The sequence below is a fragment of the Camelus ferus genome, chromosome 6 (genome assembly GCF_009834535.1).
Source record: "Camelus ferus isolate YT-003-E chromosome 6, BCGSAC_Cfer_1.0, whole genome shotgun sequence".
Taxonomy (NCBI): domain Eukaryota; kingdom Metazoa; phylum Chordata; class Mammalia; order Artiodactyla; family Camelidae; genus Camelus; species Camelus ferus.
In genome coordinates this window covers 51,220,875-51,237,636 of record NC_045701.1, presented here as the reverse complement: position 1 = coordinate 51,237,636, position 16,762 = coordinate 51,220,875, and the positions used below count along the sequence as shown (strand labels likewise).

The following is a 16,762-nucleotide window of genomic DNA, read 5'->3' as shown; positions in this document are numbered from 1 at the left end:
ATTAGAAACTTTAGGGAACAATAGTTCCTTTTTTCCAAAAAGTTTCAATCATTTCTGCTTAACTAAGCAGCTTGCACTTATACATCAAACTTATGCTCACTCTCTTCTTTGTCTTCCAAGAAGACAAAATTGTTGGCGAGGCAAAGATTTTAGCAGTTATACTGTATTTAGCATCTTCCACATTGTTGAAATCCTCTATCACTGCTCTAGCTTACCTCTGGGCCAGTTTTATGTTATGTCAGGAATACATCATTCATTTTTGTCAGGACTTGTCAAACAAGTCAAATAAACTAAACAATTCACTTAGTTTAGAACATAAATGAAAAAATATACTTGTACACCAGAAACTTCAGGACATGATCACTAGCCTAACTGTATTAGGGGAGAAAAAAAAATTAGAGAGTTCACTGATGAGTAAAATTAATTTGACATAAATAATGTGAAGTTACATATCTAAAATTATCAATAATACTGTAAGTAGCAAAACCTTAAAGATATTTCAGTTTAAAAACTCAAAAACCATGTAAACACACAGAAAAATTTTAAATACCCATATACATATAAAATGTACATATGCATGTACATTAACAAGGTAAAATATCATATGCTAATAGAAGGTAAAACTGAAGAGTTACTGTATACCCTGGTGGTGGGATCAATAGTTTTTAAAGTTATTTTTTAAAAGATTTCATTTTATAAGTCATAACTTCTTTCATTAATAATAGTTTATTCTCTAACCAGTAAGAATAAGAAGAAAAAGTAGTATCACTACCGACTTACTCTCATACAGAAGCCAGTCTGAGCTATGAATAGTTCTGGTGGACGTACCTGAAAGGAGGTGTATGTCAGCAACAGCCACTGTGGTCACCTATGAACAAAGGTTCTCCAAGTTGTGCTACAGCCACTACTTGCCTAACAGAAAGAGCTCTAAGTGATTCATGACATCAGAAAAGAAATGACTCTGCCAGCAGCCATGACAGCTGATACCATTAGGTGAGAGAACCTCCTGCAACTGAACCCAAATCCAAAAGAGAGAAAACACATTTTTATTCATAGTGCCAATTATGGCAAATTTAAATGAGAAAGACTGGGCTCATTATTTCTAAAGACTTTAAAGCGATATCAAATTAGAGGAAAATGTGAACAGTGATTACTCTTACCCAAGATGCATCATGAACATCAAAACAGTCTTGGAGTTCATTGTGTCTCCTACACCCATAGCCACCAAAATATATTAATCTGAAAAACAAATACAAAAGAACACACTTTTGGATTCTACTTCCAGTTTGTTCATAGATAGTTGAGAGAGAGAGTTTTTCTCACAACGTAACAAACTAAACAAGCCATATAAACTACAAAACCGAAGTTTAAAAAAAAATCAAAGAGTTAAGGAAACAAAGAACTAAATGAACGAATTCCAGAAAATGATGAGTTCTCAGTAGGAGAGAAGAGATCTATGGCTGCTTCATCCCTCATGTGATAGCAGGAGGAGGAAGAATCCAGCACAGATAGGGCTTGTAAAAGAAACTACCCAGAATTTTAACAGCCACATGAAGGCTGGCATGGTAAATTAGTATCTTAAGAAATTCCTGCAAAGAAGGAGTTAAGAGTCCACTCAGTGACTCCTTCACATAGTCCTCAGAGAGGGCTCAGGGTCAGTCACCAATAGCTAGAAGCAGAAGAGAGCTCAGCAAACCTCCTTGAGGCAATCTGAGCTATCAACTACTAACGTCTGAGATCAGGGCAAGAGAGTCAAAGGAAACATTTTGGAAGCATGCCAAACCCTTATACCAGATGTGGCAGCTCCCTTCAAAAGGCCAGGGGAGGAGGTACAATGCTGAAAGAGATCTTCTAGGGTACAGAAAGCATAAAGTGGGATTGGAGAGCAAAGAAAACTCTCTAGCAACCCAAAGACTGACCAACTAGGCTATAAAATAGGGAGAGAGCGCCCATGGTTCTGAGAGGTAGGAACTCAGCTGTGAAGTACAGCTAAAAATCTCCAGACACTCTCTCATGCTCAAATAAGGGGCCCTAGCAAAGAACAGTCTTGATCCTGCCTCAGAAGACTTAAAGTCAGTGGTAAAACTGAATCAAACTAAAGCTGCAACAAAGCCCAGACACCTTAACTATAGATTAGACTGATTTAACTCCCATTCTAGCAGCCTGAAAAAGGAAGGAAGGGCATGTCTTTTCCTGGAGACAACCATTATTTATTCCCATTTTTACTGTTCTTTCATACAGAATGTCTGTCATATGATGAAAAAAATTACAAAATATAGGAAAAGGCAAAAAAAGTGACCCATGATCAGGAGAGGAAACAGTCAATATAAGCTGACCCCAACGTGCCCCAGATATTGGAATGATCAGACATGGCCTTTAAAATAACTATGGTAAAAATGCTAACAGACCAGTTTGCAAAAGGTGGACAACTTGCAGGAAGAACTGGGTAATTCTGGCAGAGACATAAAACCATGAAAACAAACTAAATGAAAATGTTAAAAATGCAAAATAAGATGTCAGAAATAAAGAAAATCATTAGATAGCCATAACAGGAAACTGGAAACAGCAATGGAAAAGATCAGTGAACTAGAAGACAAGCCAATAGGTAAAAAAAAAGTATCCAAATTAAAACACAGAGAAGAAAAGAATGGGGGGAGAAACGGAGCCCAAGCTCTGTGGAACAATATCATGTGGTCTCATGTGTATATAAGAGGAGTCCCAGAAGGAGAAGAGGCAAATAAATGGGAAGAAGAAATACTTGTTAATTACTGAGAATTCCTAAAACTGATGAAAGCTATAAACCCACCAACCGCAGATGCTCAGCAAACTCCAAGCTGGATAAATATAAAAGAAACTACATGTAGGCACATTTTAATCAAATCAATGAGGAGCAAAAACAAAGAACAGATAAAGAAAAACCAGAGATAAAAGATATTTATAGGGGAACACAAACACAAATGAGAGTGAATTTCTCACCAGAAAAATGGAGATACAATAAAGCAAAGTAATAAAAATCTTTAAAGTGCTGAAAGAAAGAAAAGTCTGTGAACTCAATGAGTGAAATAATCACAAGGGAAATTAGAAATTATCTTAAAATGAATGAAAATGAAACACAATAAAGTGAAACTTAAGGAATAGAGTGAAGGTGGTGCTCAGAGGGTCTCTTGTAAATGCCTACAAATTTAAAAAGCTCTCAAATCAGTAACATAACTGTACATATTAAGAAATGAGAAGACCAAACTAAACCCATCAATAACAGAAGGAAATTATAAAAATTAAGGGGGAAATAAGTAAAATGGTGAAACAGAAAAACAATAGAGAAAAACAATGAAACCAAAGTTGGGCCTTTGAAAATATCAACTGACAAACCTTTAGCTAGATGACTAAAAAAAAAAAAGTAGAGAAAAACTCAAATTACTAAAATTTGGAATGACAGAGGGGACACTGCTATTAACATTACAGAAATAAAAATTATTATATAAAAAACTGTATGCCAACAGACTCCATAAACTAGATGAAACAGAAAAATTCCTGGAAAAACACACAATACCAAAAATGGCTCATGAAAAAATAGAAAATCTGAATAAACCTCTAAGAAATAAGGAGATTAAATAAGTAATCCAAAAATCTCCCAACAAAGAAAAGCCCAGGACCAGATGGCTTCAGTGGCAAATTCTATCAAATATTTAAAGAATTAATACCATCCCTTCTCAAACTTTTCAAAAAACTGAAGAGGTGGGAACACTTCCTAACTCATTCTATGAGTCTAGCATTATTCTGATACTGATGCCAGACAAAAACACAAGAAGAAAAGAAAACTACATATATCTGATAAGGGTTTACTATCCAGAATATATAAAAAATTCCTACAACTCTATAATAAAAAGATAAAACAATCCAATTTTTTTTTTAAAAAATGGGCAAAGAACTAGAATAGACATTTCTCCAAAGAAGATATACAAATGGCCAAAAAAACACATGAAAAGATGGTCAATGTCATTAGTCACCGGGGAAAAACAAACCAAAACTACAGTGGATACCACATCACACCCACTACAATGGCTGTTATTTAAAAAACAAACAAACAAACAAAAAAAGAAAACAGCAAGAGTTGGCAAGGAGATATTGGAAACTTTATATATTGCCAGTGGAATATAAAATGGCATAGTTACTGTGGTAAACAGTTTGGTTCTCCTCAAAAAGTTAAACATAGAATTGTCATATGACCCAGCAATTCTACTTTTAGGTACATATCCAAGAGAATTAAGAATAGTAACTCAAACAAGATTTGTAAGCCAATATTCACAGCAGCATTATTCACAGTAGCCAAAAAGTAGATGCGACCCAAGTGTTACCAACAGATGAATGGAGAGATAAAATGTAATGTATACACACAACGGGATATTATTCAGCCTTAAAGGGGAATGAAGTTCTGATACATACTATAACCTAGTAAATCTTGAAAACATTTTAAGTGAAATCAGCCAGACACGAAAGAACAAATATTGTATGATTCCACTTATATGAAATATCCATAAGAGGTAAATTCCTGGGGATGAAAAGCAGATTAGAGGATACCAGGGGCTGGGGAGAAGGGGTAATGGGGAGGGATTACTTAGTGGGTATATTGTTTTTATTTGAAGTGATGAAAAAGTTTTGAAACTTGATCACGGTGATGGTCACATAACATTGTGAATGCAACTAATGCCATTAAATTGTACACTTAAATATGGTTAAAATGGCACATTTTATGTTATATGTATTTTACCACACACAGCAACATACACATTCTTTTTAAGTGCGCATGGACCATTCTTCAGAGTAGATCACATGCTAGGCCACAAAACAAGTCTCAATAAATTTAAGAACACTGAAATCATATCAAGCATCTTTTCCAAAAGGCAACTGACTAAATGGGTGAAGCTATTTGCAAATAATATATCCAGTAAGGGGTTAATATACAAAATCTATAAAGAACTCATAGAACTCAATATCAATAAAAAACAACCTGATTTAAAAAATGGGGAGAGGATCTGAATAGACATATTACCAAAGAACATACACAGATGGGCAACAGACACATGAAACGATGTTCAATATCACTAATCATCAGGGAAATGTAAACCCAAACCACAATGAGATGTCACCTCACACCTGTCAGAATGGCTACAATCAAAGACAAGAAATAACAATTGTTGGTGTGGATGTGGAGAAAAGAGAACCCTCCTGTACTGTTGGTGGGAATGTAAATTAGTATAGCCACTACAGAAAACAGTATGGAGGTTCCCTAAAAACAGAATTACCATATGATCCAGTAATACCACTGCTGAGTATTTAACCAAAGAAAACGAAAACACTTATTCAAAAAGATACATACACCTCAATATCATTGTAGAATTATTTATAATAGCCAAGATATGGAAGCAACCTAAATGTCCATCAACAGATGAATGGATAAAGAAGATGTGGTATAAATATACAATAGAATACGACTCAGCCTTAAAAAAGAATAGAATTTTGCCATTCTTGACAACATGGACGGACCTGGAGGGTATTTTGCTCAGTGAAATAAGTCAGAGAAAGACAAATACTGTATGTTTTCACTTATGTGTAGAATCTAAAAATTAAAACAAAGGACAAATATGACAATGCAGATACAGAGATCAAACTAGTGGTTGCTAGAGGGGAGGGGTGGGGGATGGGTGAAATAGGTGAAGGGGATTCAGAGGTACAAACCACTGGTTATAAAATTTTAAAAATAAACAATAAAATACAAACGGGTTCATATCTCATACCATTTACAGGTTTTAAAAATGACAAAGTACTAGAAAATACAAGAGAATTAGTTTATAATCCTGGAGTGGAAAAAGCCTTTGAAACTGACTCAAAGTCAAGAATCCACAAAAGGAATTACTAAATAAATTTACCTAAATAACAGTTTTAAAAAGCTGTTTAATACATGCAAAATGCATTTAAAGTAAAGTCAAAAGACAAATAACAACCCGGGAAAAATGTTTTTATATCATATCACAGCCAAACACTAATCTCTTTATATATAAATAACTCCCAGAAATTAAGATTATAAATGCCAACAATCAAACAAAATAATTAGCAAAGGATATTTTTCTCAGTTCAAAGGAAAAGAAAAAAATTGCCCTTAAACGTACAAAATTTCAAATAAGACTAAGACATCATGCCTCACCTATCAATTTGGCAAACAGAAGAACAAATTTCTCAGCAAACTCTTGGGAAGCCTGTGGAGAAAGAGGCACTCCACTGTTGATGATGTAAAATGGCACAATTTTTGGAGGAAAAGTTGGCAAAATCTAATGTTATGGATTGAATCGCACCCCCCTCCCCCAAAAGCATATGTTGAAGTCTAATCCCGTGTCTTAGGAGGTGACCTTATTTAGAGACAGGATTTTTATAGAGGCACTCAAGTGAGAATGAAGTCATTAGGGTAGGCCCTCATCCAATATGACTTCTTACAAAAGGGAAGTTCTTGTGTTCTTACAAAAAGGGAAAATCTGGAGACAGACAAGCACACACAGAGAGGATGTTATGTGACTATGAAGGCACAGATCGGAGTGATGCTTCTCCATATTAAAGATGGCCAACAGATCACCAGAAGCTAGGGAAGAGGCAGGAAAGAGATTCTTCCTCAAAACCCAGAGAATGAACCAACCCTGCTGACACCTTGATCTTAGACTTTAAACGTCCAGAACCACGAGACAATACATTTCTGTTGTTTAAGTCATTCAGTTTATAGAACTCTGTCACAGCAGCCCTAGCAAAGCAAACAGTTATCACAACTATATAGTATTACCCTTTGACCCAGAAATCAAATTCTGAAATTTTATTCAACAAATAGGTATGCAATCATATGTATATGAACATAAAGATATTCATTAAAGCATAGTTTGTAATAGCAAAGTAATGGAAATAATCCAAATGTTGTTTCATCTATAGGGGAAAGGTTAAATAAACCATGGTATACCCACACAGGAGAATACTATGCAGCTGTAAAGACAAACAAACAAACAAAAAACAAATAAGCTTTCTAACTAAAGATACAGAAAGATGAAAGTTCTCCAAGGTATACTGCTGAGTAAAAGAATTGGCAGGATGCAGAAGAGTGTACAGAGTGTGCCGACATTTGTGTAAGGAGCAGGCAGAAAAGAGCAATATGTATAAACATCCATCCCCCCATATGTTTGTATGTATTTGCTTCTATCTGCATAAAGTAACACTGATGGAAGCTGTTCCCAAACTTGCCTGCATCTTGGAATCACCCAAGAAGCTTTAAAAAGTCATACCCCCAGTGACTGTAATTTAATTAGTCTGGGTATCACCTGGGCTCCAGAGCTTTCAAAAGATTCCCAGATTATTCCTATGGCAGACAAATTTGGGAACCACTGCTATAAGAATATAAAAGATATTAGTAAAAGTAGCTATTTGTGCTTGTGTGGGGTGGGAACAGGGTGATGGGGACAGGAGTGGGAGCCAGACTTTTCATTGTGTACTTTTTAATATGGTTTTGATTTTTTAACCATGTGACTATATTAACTATTCAGAAAATTAAATTAAATAATAGAGTAATTTAACAAAAAACCAAATGCTTGCTTCCACCATGTTTATTTTTATGACATGGCTCTTATCCAGGGTTCAAAACTGCCCTCACCACCAGTGTCAAAACAAGTTTGTAACTATATCTTGAAAAAAATTCAGATTTTTCAAGCTTTCTCAATTTTGGTCACAAGCTATCATCTTTCCCTGAGTGCAGTTAATGAGATGATTTTGATGCATTACCTGTCTTCATATACCCAGCAGGAAAGTTTATCACGAGGTGTGGGTGGCTGACCTTCAAAACTGGTGATTTTTTCCCAAACGTAGGTTCCATCTCTTGCTCTCAGATTAACAAAATAAAGCTTTCAAAAGAGGAGAACACCATTAGCAGACAGGGCATCGGAAAATTAAATATATGTCAGAGGGATATGTGATCCAAAAATTAATAATATTACTTTTTTTCTAATTAAAAGGTAAAAAGTTTTAAATTGTAGAGTTAATGAAAATGAGACCATCTTTTAGAAGCAAAAATAATTTATAAAACATACTGAAATGGATCTTTCTCCATCACATTCTTGCCCTATGGATATCAGCTAAGTGTGTAGCTCGGTCTGAAGCAGAAAGACACGACAGAGGAGAGGGCACAACTGCTGCATTTCACTCTATCTTGAAAACCTTTTCATCATAAACTCAAGCTTTTGTACAGATGTCTTCTTATTAAAGTATTTGTAAACTTGTGAGATGAAGTGATACATTAAACATTACATTTTTCTGCACTCCTGAATTGAAAAAAAAAAATTACTCGATTGCTGTATCCTTTGTCATCATATCCTCCAAAAACGTACAGCTTTCCATTAATGCAGGCACCGCAGCTTCCTGACATGGAGGTAGGGAGCTCTCCTTCCATGAGGTGCATGGTCCTGCAGCAAGAATAACATGGAATTCCGTAACTCTCCAGGTAGGCAAATTATAATTCACTTTGAGCTCCATGAGTACTTTTTCCATGAAAGTTGTCACTGGCAATTACAATTAAAAGGTAATAGCAGCCAATACTGTAAAAACTGTAAGAAGACCCACGGTAAAGATTTTTCAACCTACTGGGAAAAAAAAAATCACAGAGTCTTCATGTCTCATCAGAACTGGGAATCAGTTAGTAGAACAAAGTCTTTAGAGACAGCCTTAGCCTTGAGAGGAATGGTAAAAGGACAAACAATGGAGAGACAAAGGGAGCTGGGGAAAGGAAGAGCCAGAGAGATTAAAGCATTAAAAGACAAGAAAAGAGAGAGAGTACAATGTTGTAGTATGTTCTTAGTATGGTCTCAAATTCCCTGTAGTCTATGAAAACATTTATAAAAGATATTTAGATCAGACATTCTGCAATTTAAAATTACTTACCACAACCCACTATCAATATCATAGGTCCAAATCTCATCATTAGGCAAATACACTTCATTGTCTTCAATAGACTAAAAACATAGAATACATAAAATTATGTTTATTAATTACAAGCAACAACTAAATAGTTCCTCAGGATGGGAAAACTGCAATGAAAATAGTACAAAACAAAAAACCATCCACAGCCTCAAAGACGTTTTTTTCAACAGAAATTAAGGTAGATCAAAAGAGAAGGGGAAGAGAGACATTTTCCAAGAGGAAGTGGGCAAACAATAAGGGTTTAGAATTCAAAATAGCAAGTACATGAGTCTCAAGAAGACTCAGGGCAGTTAAACCTGAGGAAGGGATTTCAAGTAAGGGAAAATAGCAAAATAATAATATTAGAGCAGAATATTGAAGACTATGACTCCAGGAAGAAAAGGAATGTCAGAAAAGGGCAGTAAGTTTGGGGTGAAGGGAAGGCATTAAGAAAGGAAATTTTTATGAAGTATAATTAAGACTACTGTGTCATATACCTTGACTCACTGAATATATTTTTTGAGTGCCTACTATGTCCAAGGCATAGTGTTCATTAAATATAGAATCTAAGGATCGAGATAAATTTAGCTAGTCAAAATGACAACTAGGAATCGGAGTAATTTCTGAAGAAGCTGATAACATAAATAGAATAGTACATTCTGACATTTATGATGAAAAGAGAAATAAGAATAGAATAACAACTTTCTTTATGTTTAAAAACTTAGGGGTTAAAATAAATGCTTACACAAATCTGTCGTGATTACTTAGAATCTATAAAATAACACAAAAATAGCTAGTTTTAAAATACATCAGTTTAAGTACCACAATAAAGGTATTAAAAAAAAAAAAAAGACATGGGGGAGGCTGTAGCTCAGTGGTAGAGCACATGCCTAGCATGCACGAGGTTCTGGGTTCAATCCCCAGTACCGCCATTAAAATAAATTAATTAATTAAAGCTAATTACCTCCCCCTGTTTAAAAAAAAAAAGATGTCAGTTTAAGAATTTCTAAGAGTGTATAATGCATAAATTATTAACATGCTAAGAAAACTTAAGTAATTTTCTCACTGCTATATTAGTTTAATTTTTAAAATAGTATATTGACTACCAGGTCCATCTGTGTCTGTATCTCTCTTTTTCCCCACTCTCTCTCTCTCACACACACACTGCAGAAAACCATTCTATTAATTCTAAGGAAACTTCCACTCATGTCTGACTGAGGAAATCATATTCGATGGCTAAGTAAGTAAATAATTTTAAGAAGGGAAGTTAATTGTATGAGTCTAAGGTTTAATGGCATCAGGCTCTAGAAGCCTCATGGCGCACACCTTTTACAACAGAAATAGTCTGGAAATAGATTTTGTCACTATTCTGCTTAGGTCCCTTCAATGCTTCCCTATTGCTCTCAGGATAGTCTACAATCCTTATGGTTCTGGGCTATACCGGACCTGTTATCCCTCCAAAGTTCTTGCCTTTCACTCATTATGCTCCTGTCTTCTTTCAGTTTCTAAACCCATGGAAGTTCCTTGCTGCAGTAAGACCTTCATCTATGTTCTTCTCTCTTCTTGGAATGCTCTCCCAGTATCTGCCTGGCTAATTACTCTTTCTTTGGGAATCACTTTAAATGTTACTTCTCTAATCTCCCAGAATAAGGTTAAGGGATTAAGGTCCCTGTTAAATACTCTCATAAGCCCTGTCCTTCCCCTTCCAAGTCCTTAGTCTGATACCCAGCTACCACCACCACCATGGTATATGCTTTATGAGTGCATAGATAGTGTTTATTTTGTTGTAATTCTGTTCCCAGAATCTAGCATAGTGACTTGCACATAAAAGGCATGTATTTGTGGATTGAGTGAGTGAATGGATACATCAATATTACCTGTTAAACTGAATGCATGCTCATCTCATGAAAAGAAAAGTCCCATTCACTAATCTTTAAAAGGGGTATTGCAAAAACACAAATGAAACATAGAACTGAAAAATTTGGACCTAGTTCCTTCTTACTTTCTAAGCAATTTTACTCCTAAATTATCCCTTCTTTCCTCCATCATCCATTTTTCCTTCTCTACTAGATCATTCTTATCAGTACCTAAACATTCCTTGATATTACTCATCTTTTTAAAAACAAAAAAACTCTTCCATAACCCCTTCTCTTATTTTCTGTGCCCTTCACAACAAAACTTCCATACTGAGTTAACTGTAGTGGAAGTCTCCATTACTGCACCTCTCATTACCTCACTAATCCAGACTAATCAACCCAGATTCATTTCACTAGAATTGCTCTTGTCAAGGTCACCCTAAAAAAGAGAATTAGTGAACTGATTCATTCAGAAACACAGCCCAGAGAGATGGAATATATAAAAAAGAAGTTCAGAGACATGGAGGAGGAGAGAGAACTAAGTCTAACCAGAATCACACTAGGGTGTAATAGAGAGAACGAGGGTGAGGCAGTATTTGAAGAGACAAAGCCTGAGAGTTTTTCAAGATTGTTGGAAGTCATCAATCCTGAGATCTAGGAAGTCCTAACAAGTTCCAAGCAGGATAAATAAATAGAAATCCATACCTACATACATCATAATAAAACTATATACCAAAGAAAAAGATACATTCTTTAAAACTGCTGGAGAAAAGACAGATCACCTTCAAATGAATGAAAACTAATGACTGACTTCTCATTAGCCACAACGCAAGACTAAATAAAATTAGCCAATGTGCTTAATGATAGTAGCTGTCCACCTGGAATTCTATACCAAGTGACATGATCTTTTAAGAATCAAGGAAAGAAATTTTCAAACAAAAGTTGAGACAGCTGGCCAGTAACAGACAATCCCTTAAAGAAATTCTAAAAGATGTAGTCCAAAAGAAAAATGATCAAAATTAAACATCTGAAATGCAACAAGCAATATTACGACAAGATACTGGTAAAGTGTGTGGGTAAATTTAAACATATAAAAAATATGGCTAGCCTTTTTTTGATGCCTAATTTGAGGTGGGGAGAACAGGATAGGACTAACTAGGGGGAAAGGATGATCAGACTTAAAAGTTCCTAAAGTACTAGAACCCTATGGAAAGAAGTAAAATCATTAACTTTGAATTCTCTGAAAGATTCATACTGAAATAGAGTAGCCACCAGATGACAAGAAATAAATCATCTAATTTCTATACAAAGAAAAAAAATGGAAAGAAACAGAAAACTCCTCAAACAATCCTCAAAATGAGAAAGTTAATGAAAGAGGAGGAGGAGAAATGGAAAGCAGCAAACATAAAACACATTTGATGAAAAAATATTTCAGAATTACATTAAGAAGAAATAAGCTGAACTCTCCAGATAAAGTCAGACTGGATAAAAATAAGATCCAGTTATTTTCAGGTTATAAGACACATATCTAAAATATACAGATACACAAAGTTTCCATCAGAGAGTGGGAAAAGATATGCCATGCAAATACTAGCCAAATAAAGCTAGTGTAGCTGTATTATCACTAGCAAAATAGATTTCAAGGCAAATAACATTACTATAGATAAAGAGGATCATTACAAAATAATGAAGTGTTTGATTAACTGGAAAGGTATAAGAATTCTAAATTCATATACACCCAAAAACGTAGTCTTAAGTCTCAGAAAGAATGAATTGAGCATCCAACTTCAGAAGTTCAAGAAGTGACAGCACAATAAACCCATAAAGTGTAGGAGGAAATAAAAAGGAATAGACATTAATGAAAAAAAAAATACGATAGAGAGAATCAAGTAAACCAAAAGCTAGTGTTTCTGAAGGCTACAAAACGTCTGTCAAGATTACTCAAGGGGGCGGGGAAGGAAGTGAAGCATCACTTGACAATTTTAGGAATGGAAAGGGGGCCTTATCTATAGTTACTACAGAGATTAAAATAGTTTTATGAGCAATTTGAGTTTATGCCAATGAACTTTAAAACCTAAATGAAATAGACTCCTGGGGCTGGAGGGGGCAGTGAGGGAAATAAGAATAATCCCGTAACTTTAAAGAGATTGAATTGGAGGTCTAAAACCTCCCCCGCAAAGTACCGGGCCCAGATGGCTCTACAGATGAGTTTTTCTAAACATTCAAAGAACAAGTAATTCAATCTTCAAAAAAAATCTATTCCAGGACATAAAAGAAGGAAGACTACCCAATCCACTTATGCAAAGATGTAAAATGCCTTTAAAACTAATTAGCAAACAGGATCTAGTGATGTTTAAAAAAAAAAAAACGTATTACACTAACTTGAGCTTAATCCAAGGAATGGAACACTGGTTTAATATTACAAAATTACTTATATAAATCATCACATTAAGAGATTAAAGGAGAAAAAATATGATTAGCTCTGTATGACACACAAAAAAGTCACTCTCCAAAATTCAACATTCATTCAGTGAAAACTGGATAGAAGGGAACATCCTTAATTTGAAAAAGGCCATCTACAAATAAACAAGTAGAACCCTAAAGCAAATATCAAACTTAATGGTTAATAGTTGAAAACAATCCCTCTGAGATTAGGAGCAAGGAAAAATAAAAAAGGTTTCTGTTTAACACTGTACTTTAGGTCCACCAGTATAGTAAAGAAAAGGAAAGAAAAAAGGAATAAAGATTAAGATGGAAGAAACAAAACTGTCATCACTTTTAGATTATGTGACTACATAGAAAATAAAAAAGATAATTAACAGATAAATTATGAGAATTAATGTAAGTTGAGAAAGCTTACCATAATCAAAAATATTCAAAAGTCAACTGTATTTCAAAACACTAGCAACAATCAAGAAATTTTATTGTTAAAAAATTAACAATAAAAATACAAACAACCTAAGAATAAACTCAACAAAACATGTACAAGGTTCCTAAGAAGAGACTAAAAAACTTTATTGAAAGACATCACAAAGTCCTTAATAGAGAGATATACTATATACTTGGATTTGAAGTCTCAGTTTCATGTCTATCACCCTTTAATGATCTAAAGATTGAGTAGAAAAACATAAAATCCCAATAGGGTAGTTTATTTGACAATCTGATTCTAAAGTTTATACAAATAAGGAAGCACTGTAGAAAACAATTTGGCTGTTCCTCTGGAAGTTCAATGTAGAGTAGCCATATGACCCAGCAATTTCACTCCTAGGTACCCAATAGAATTGAAAATAGGGGCTCAGATACCAATCTTCATATCTGCATTATTCACAACACACAAGGTGCCAACAACCCAAGTGTCCCAACAACAGATGAATGGATAAACAAAATGTGGTATATGCATACAATGTAATCTTATTCACCTTAAAAAAGGATGAAGTGCTGATACATACTGCAACATAGATGAAGCTTGAAAACATCATGCAAAATAAGCCAGACTCAAAAAGACAAACATTGTATGATTCCATTTATATGAAACCTCTAGAAAAAGGCAAATTCATAAAGACAGAAATATTAGAAGTTACCAGGCATGGTGTGAGGGTGGGGGATGGTGTTGGGGTGGAGGATGGGGGTGGGGGGCTGGGGGTTGGGGTAGGAGGGGTGCCCGGTGGGAAGCAGGGAGGGAGAGTTACTGCATAACAGGAACAGAGTTTCTGTTTGGATTAATAAAGAGTTATGGAACTAGGTAGTGGTAACATTGTACACCATTGTGAATGTAATTAATGCCACCAGATTGTATACTAACCTGGTTAAAATGGCAAATTGTTTTATATATTTTACTCTAATTAAAAAATAGTAAAGAATAAGTATATAAAAGAACAAACAGCCCTAAACAGTATTCTTGAAGAACAAGAACAAGAATGGGGATGACGCTTTCCCCACCCAACATTTATACTACTAGTAAAGCTGTTGTCATTTAGATATTGTGGTTCTGTCACAAGAATATACAAACAGACCAAAAGGACAGAATAAAGAACCAAGAAACAGATCACACATACATGAAAACTTCAATGTGCGGCAGACTGAGTTTGCATGTTAGCAGGGAAAGAGGGGGGACTATTTAGTATGACACAAGAACAACTGGTTATTCATATTGAAAATACAATGAAATTGGATCCCTACATTAAACCAACCAAACAAACAACAAATTTCAAATTAAAAATAAAAATTAAAACATAGAAGGCAAAACTGAAAATTATTTAGAAGACAATATAGGAGACTTTATGATCTCCACATTAGGAAAGATTTCTTAAGATGCAGGAAGCACAAAACATCAAGTTAAAGACTGAAATCAAAACTAAGACCTGTTCTTTGATAACTATGTAAGTTTAAAAAGCTAAAGATCTAACCTGTTCTTAGAAGCAATAATTAGTACATGTATGTAAACTACAAAAATGTGCAGTATACTGTATATATGTATTCACATGCAATATAATGTGTATGTGCAGTCAGACTGTAATAATTCTACCTGATAAAACTGAAAAAGGAGGGGAAAAAACTAAGACCTGTTGAACAAAAGACAATCATCAAGAAAGTACAAAGATAAATTACAAACTGAGAAGACATATTTAACTCATACAACTATATAAAGAATTTCTGTAAGTCAGTAATAAAAAGACAACTCAACAGACAAATGAGCAAAAGACATAAACCAGCGTATTTGCAGAAAAGGAAACCCTAATAGTCCATAAAGCTATCAAAAGACACTCAATTTTATTAGAAATCAAGGAAAGCAAACAAAAACCACAGTGAAATAATACCATGTCACACTCACTGGGTTGGCAAAAAATTTAAGGCCAGATGGTATCAAATGTTGTCAAGGATGTGGAGCAAGGAGGAGGCTGGTGGGAGTGTAAATTGATACAAACATTTTGGCAACACTGACATTTCCAAGTAAATCTGGAGTTGTGTGTACCAAGTGACCCAGCAGTCCATTCCTTGGTATGTGTACTGGAGAGTGTACACGCCCTTCTGCATGTATAATAGGAGACATGTTCCAAGAATGCTCAATGTAGCACTGATTACAATTCCAAAAACACCCCCTGAAACATTCAATAGTGGAACAGATAAGAAATTGCACTAAATTCACACAATAGACTATTATATTATACAGGACACACATAGAATGAATGAATCTAGGGATGATTTTCAAAATATTTAATAACTGGGCAGCACAGAAACTGACCAAGCAGAATGAACATCAAAGTAAACACAGGTACAGCTATCTGAGTGCATACCAGCTGAATACAAGCAATGTCTGAATCTAAAAAACACAATGTTAACTAAAAGAATTAAGTCATGAAAGAAACACATGCTATGATTCAAAAACCAAATAATATATTGTTCAGAAACAGATGCATGTGTGGCAAAACTATAAAGAAAATAGTGATTAACAAGAAATCAAGATAGTGGTACCCTGTGAGGGTGGGAGGAACAACGCAATCAGTGAAGGATAAACAGGAAGCTTCTAAGGTACTGATTCTAGCTGATTTCTTAATCTAGAAGTTAAACATGACAGTTATTTTACATATTCTTTTGTACATACATTTGAAATTTTAAAATTAAAAATTAAAATTTTAAGAAATGAACACTAGGCAGCTCACAGAATCATCAGGGAAGCTGGAGAAACAGCCTCTGATCTATGTAAAGAGGAGCAAGGTCTAAGTCCTTCTTGAGAATAGGTCTGGTGTGCTAACTGCTGCAGGCACTGGTGAGCATCACACTACAGCTTGTAGCACTGCCTTTTCTGCCGGGTACCTTATCCTCCTACAAATCCTACTGCTGGGTAAGAATCCTCTTCAGGTTCTAATTTTTACATCTTTATTCCTGAGTCCAAATCTAGCACAGATAATCTAACCAACAGCATCCAA

General features: G+C 34.9%; 1 protein-coding gene across 2 annotated transcripts in view; it reads right to left on the bottom strand.

Moving 5' to 3' along the window:
* The window catches only part of KLHDC1 (kelch domain containing 1), a 41,876-nt gene that overhangs the window by 21,451 nt on the left and 3,663 nt on the right, over positions 1 to 16,762 (bottom strand). The window contains exons 2-6 of one of the 2 annotated variants that reach the window (XM_032481974.1): positions 8,962 to 9,032; positions 8,369 to 8,486; positions 7,810 to 7,928; positions 1,161 to 1,239; positions 781 to 828 (exon numbers count right to left, since the gene is read on the bottom strand). In XM_032481974.1, coding sequence (XP_032337865.1) covers positions 781 to 828; positions 1,161 to 1,239; positions 7,810 to 7,928; positions 8,369 to 8,486; positions 8,962 to 9,032 — 435 coding nt within the window. The remainder of the gene's footprint in view (positions 1 to 780; positions 829 to 1,160; positions 1,240 to 7,809; positions 7,929 to 8,368; positions 8,487 to 8,961; positions 9,033 to 16,762) is intronic. The other variant, XM_032481975.1, reaches the window with a different exon arrangement.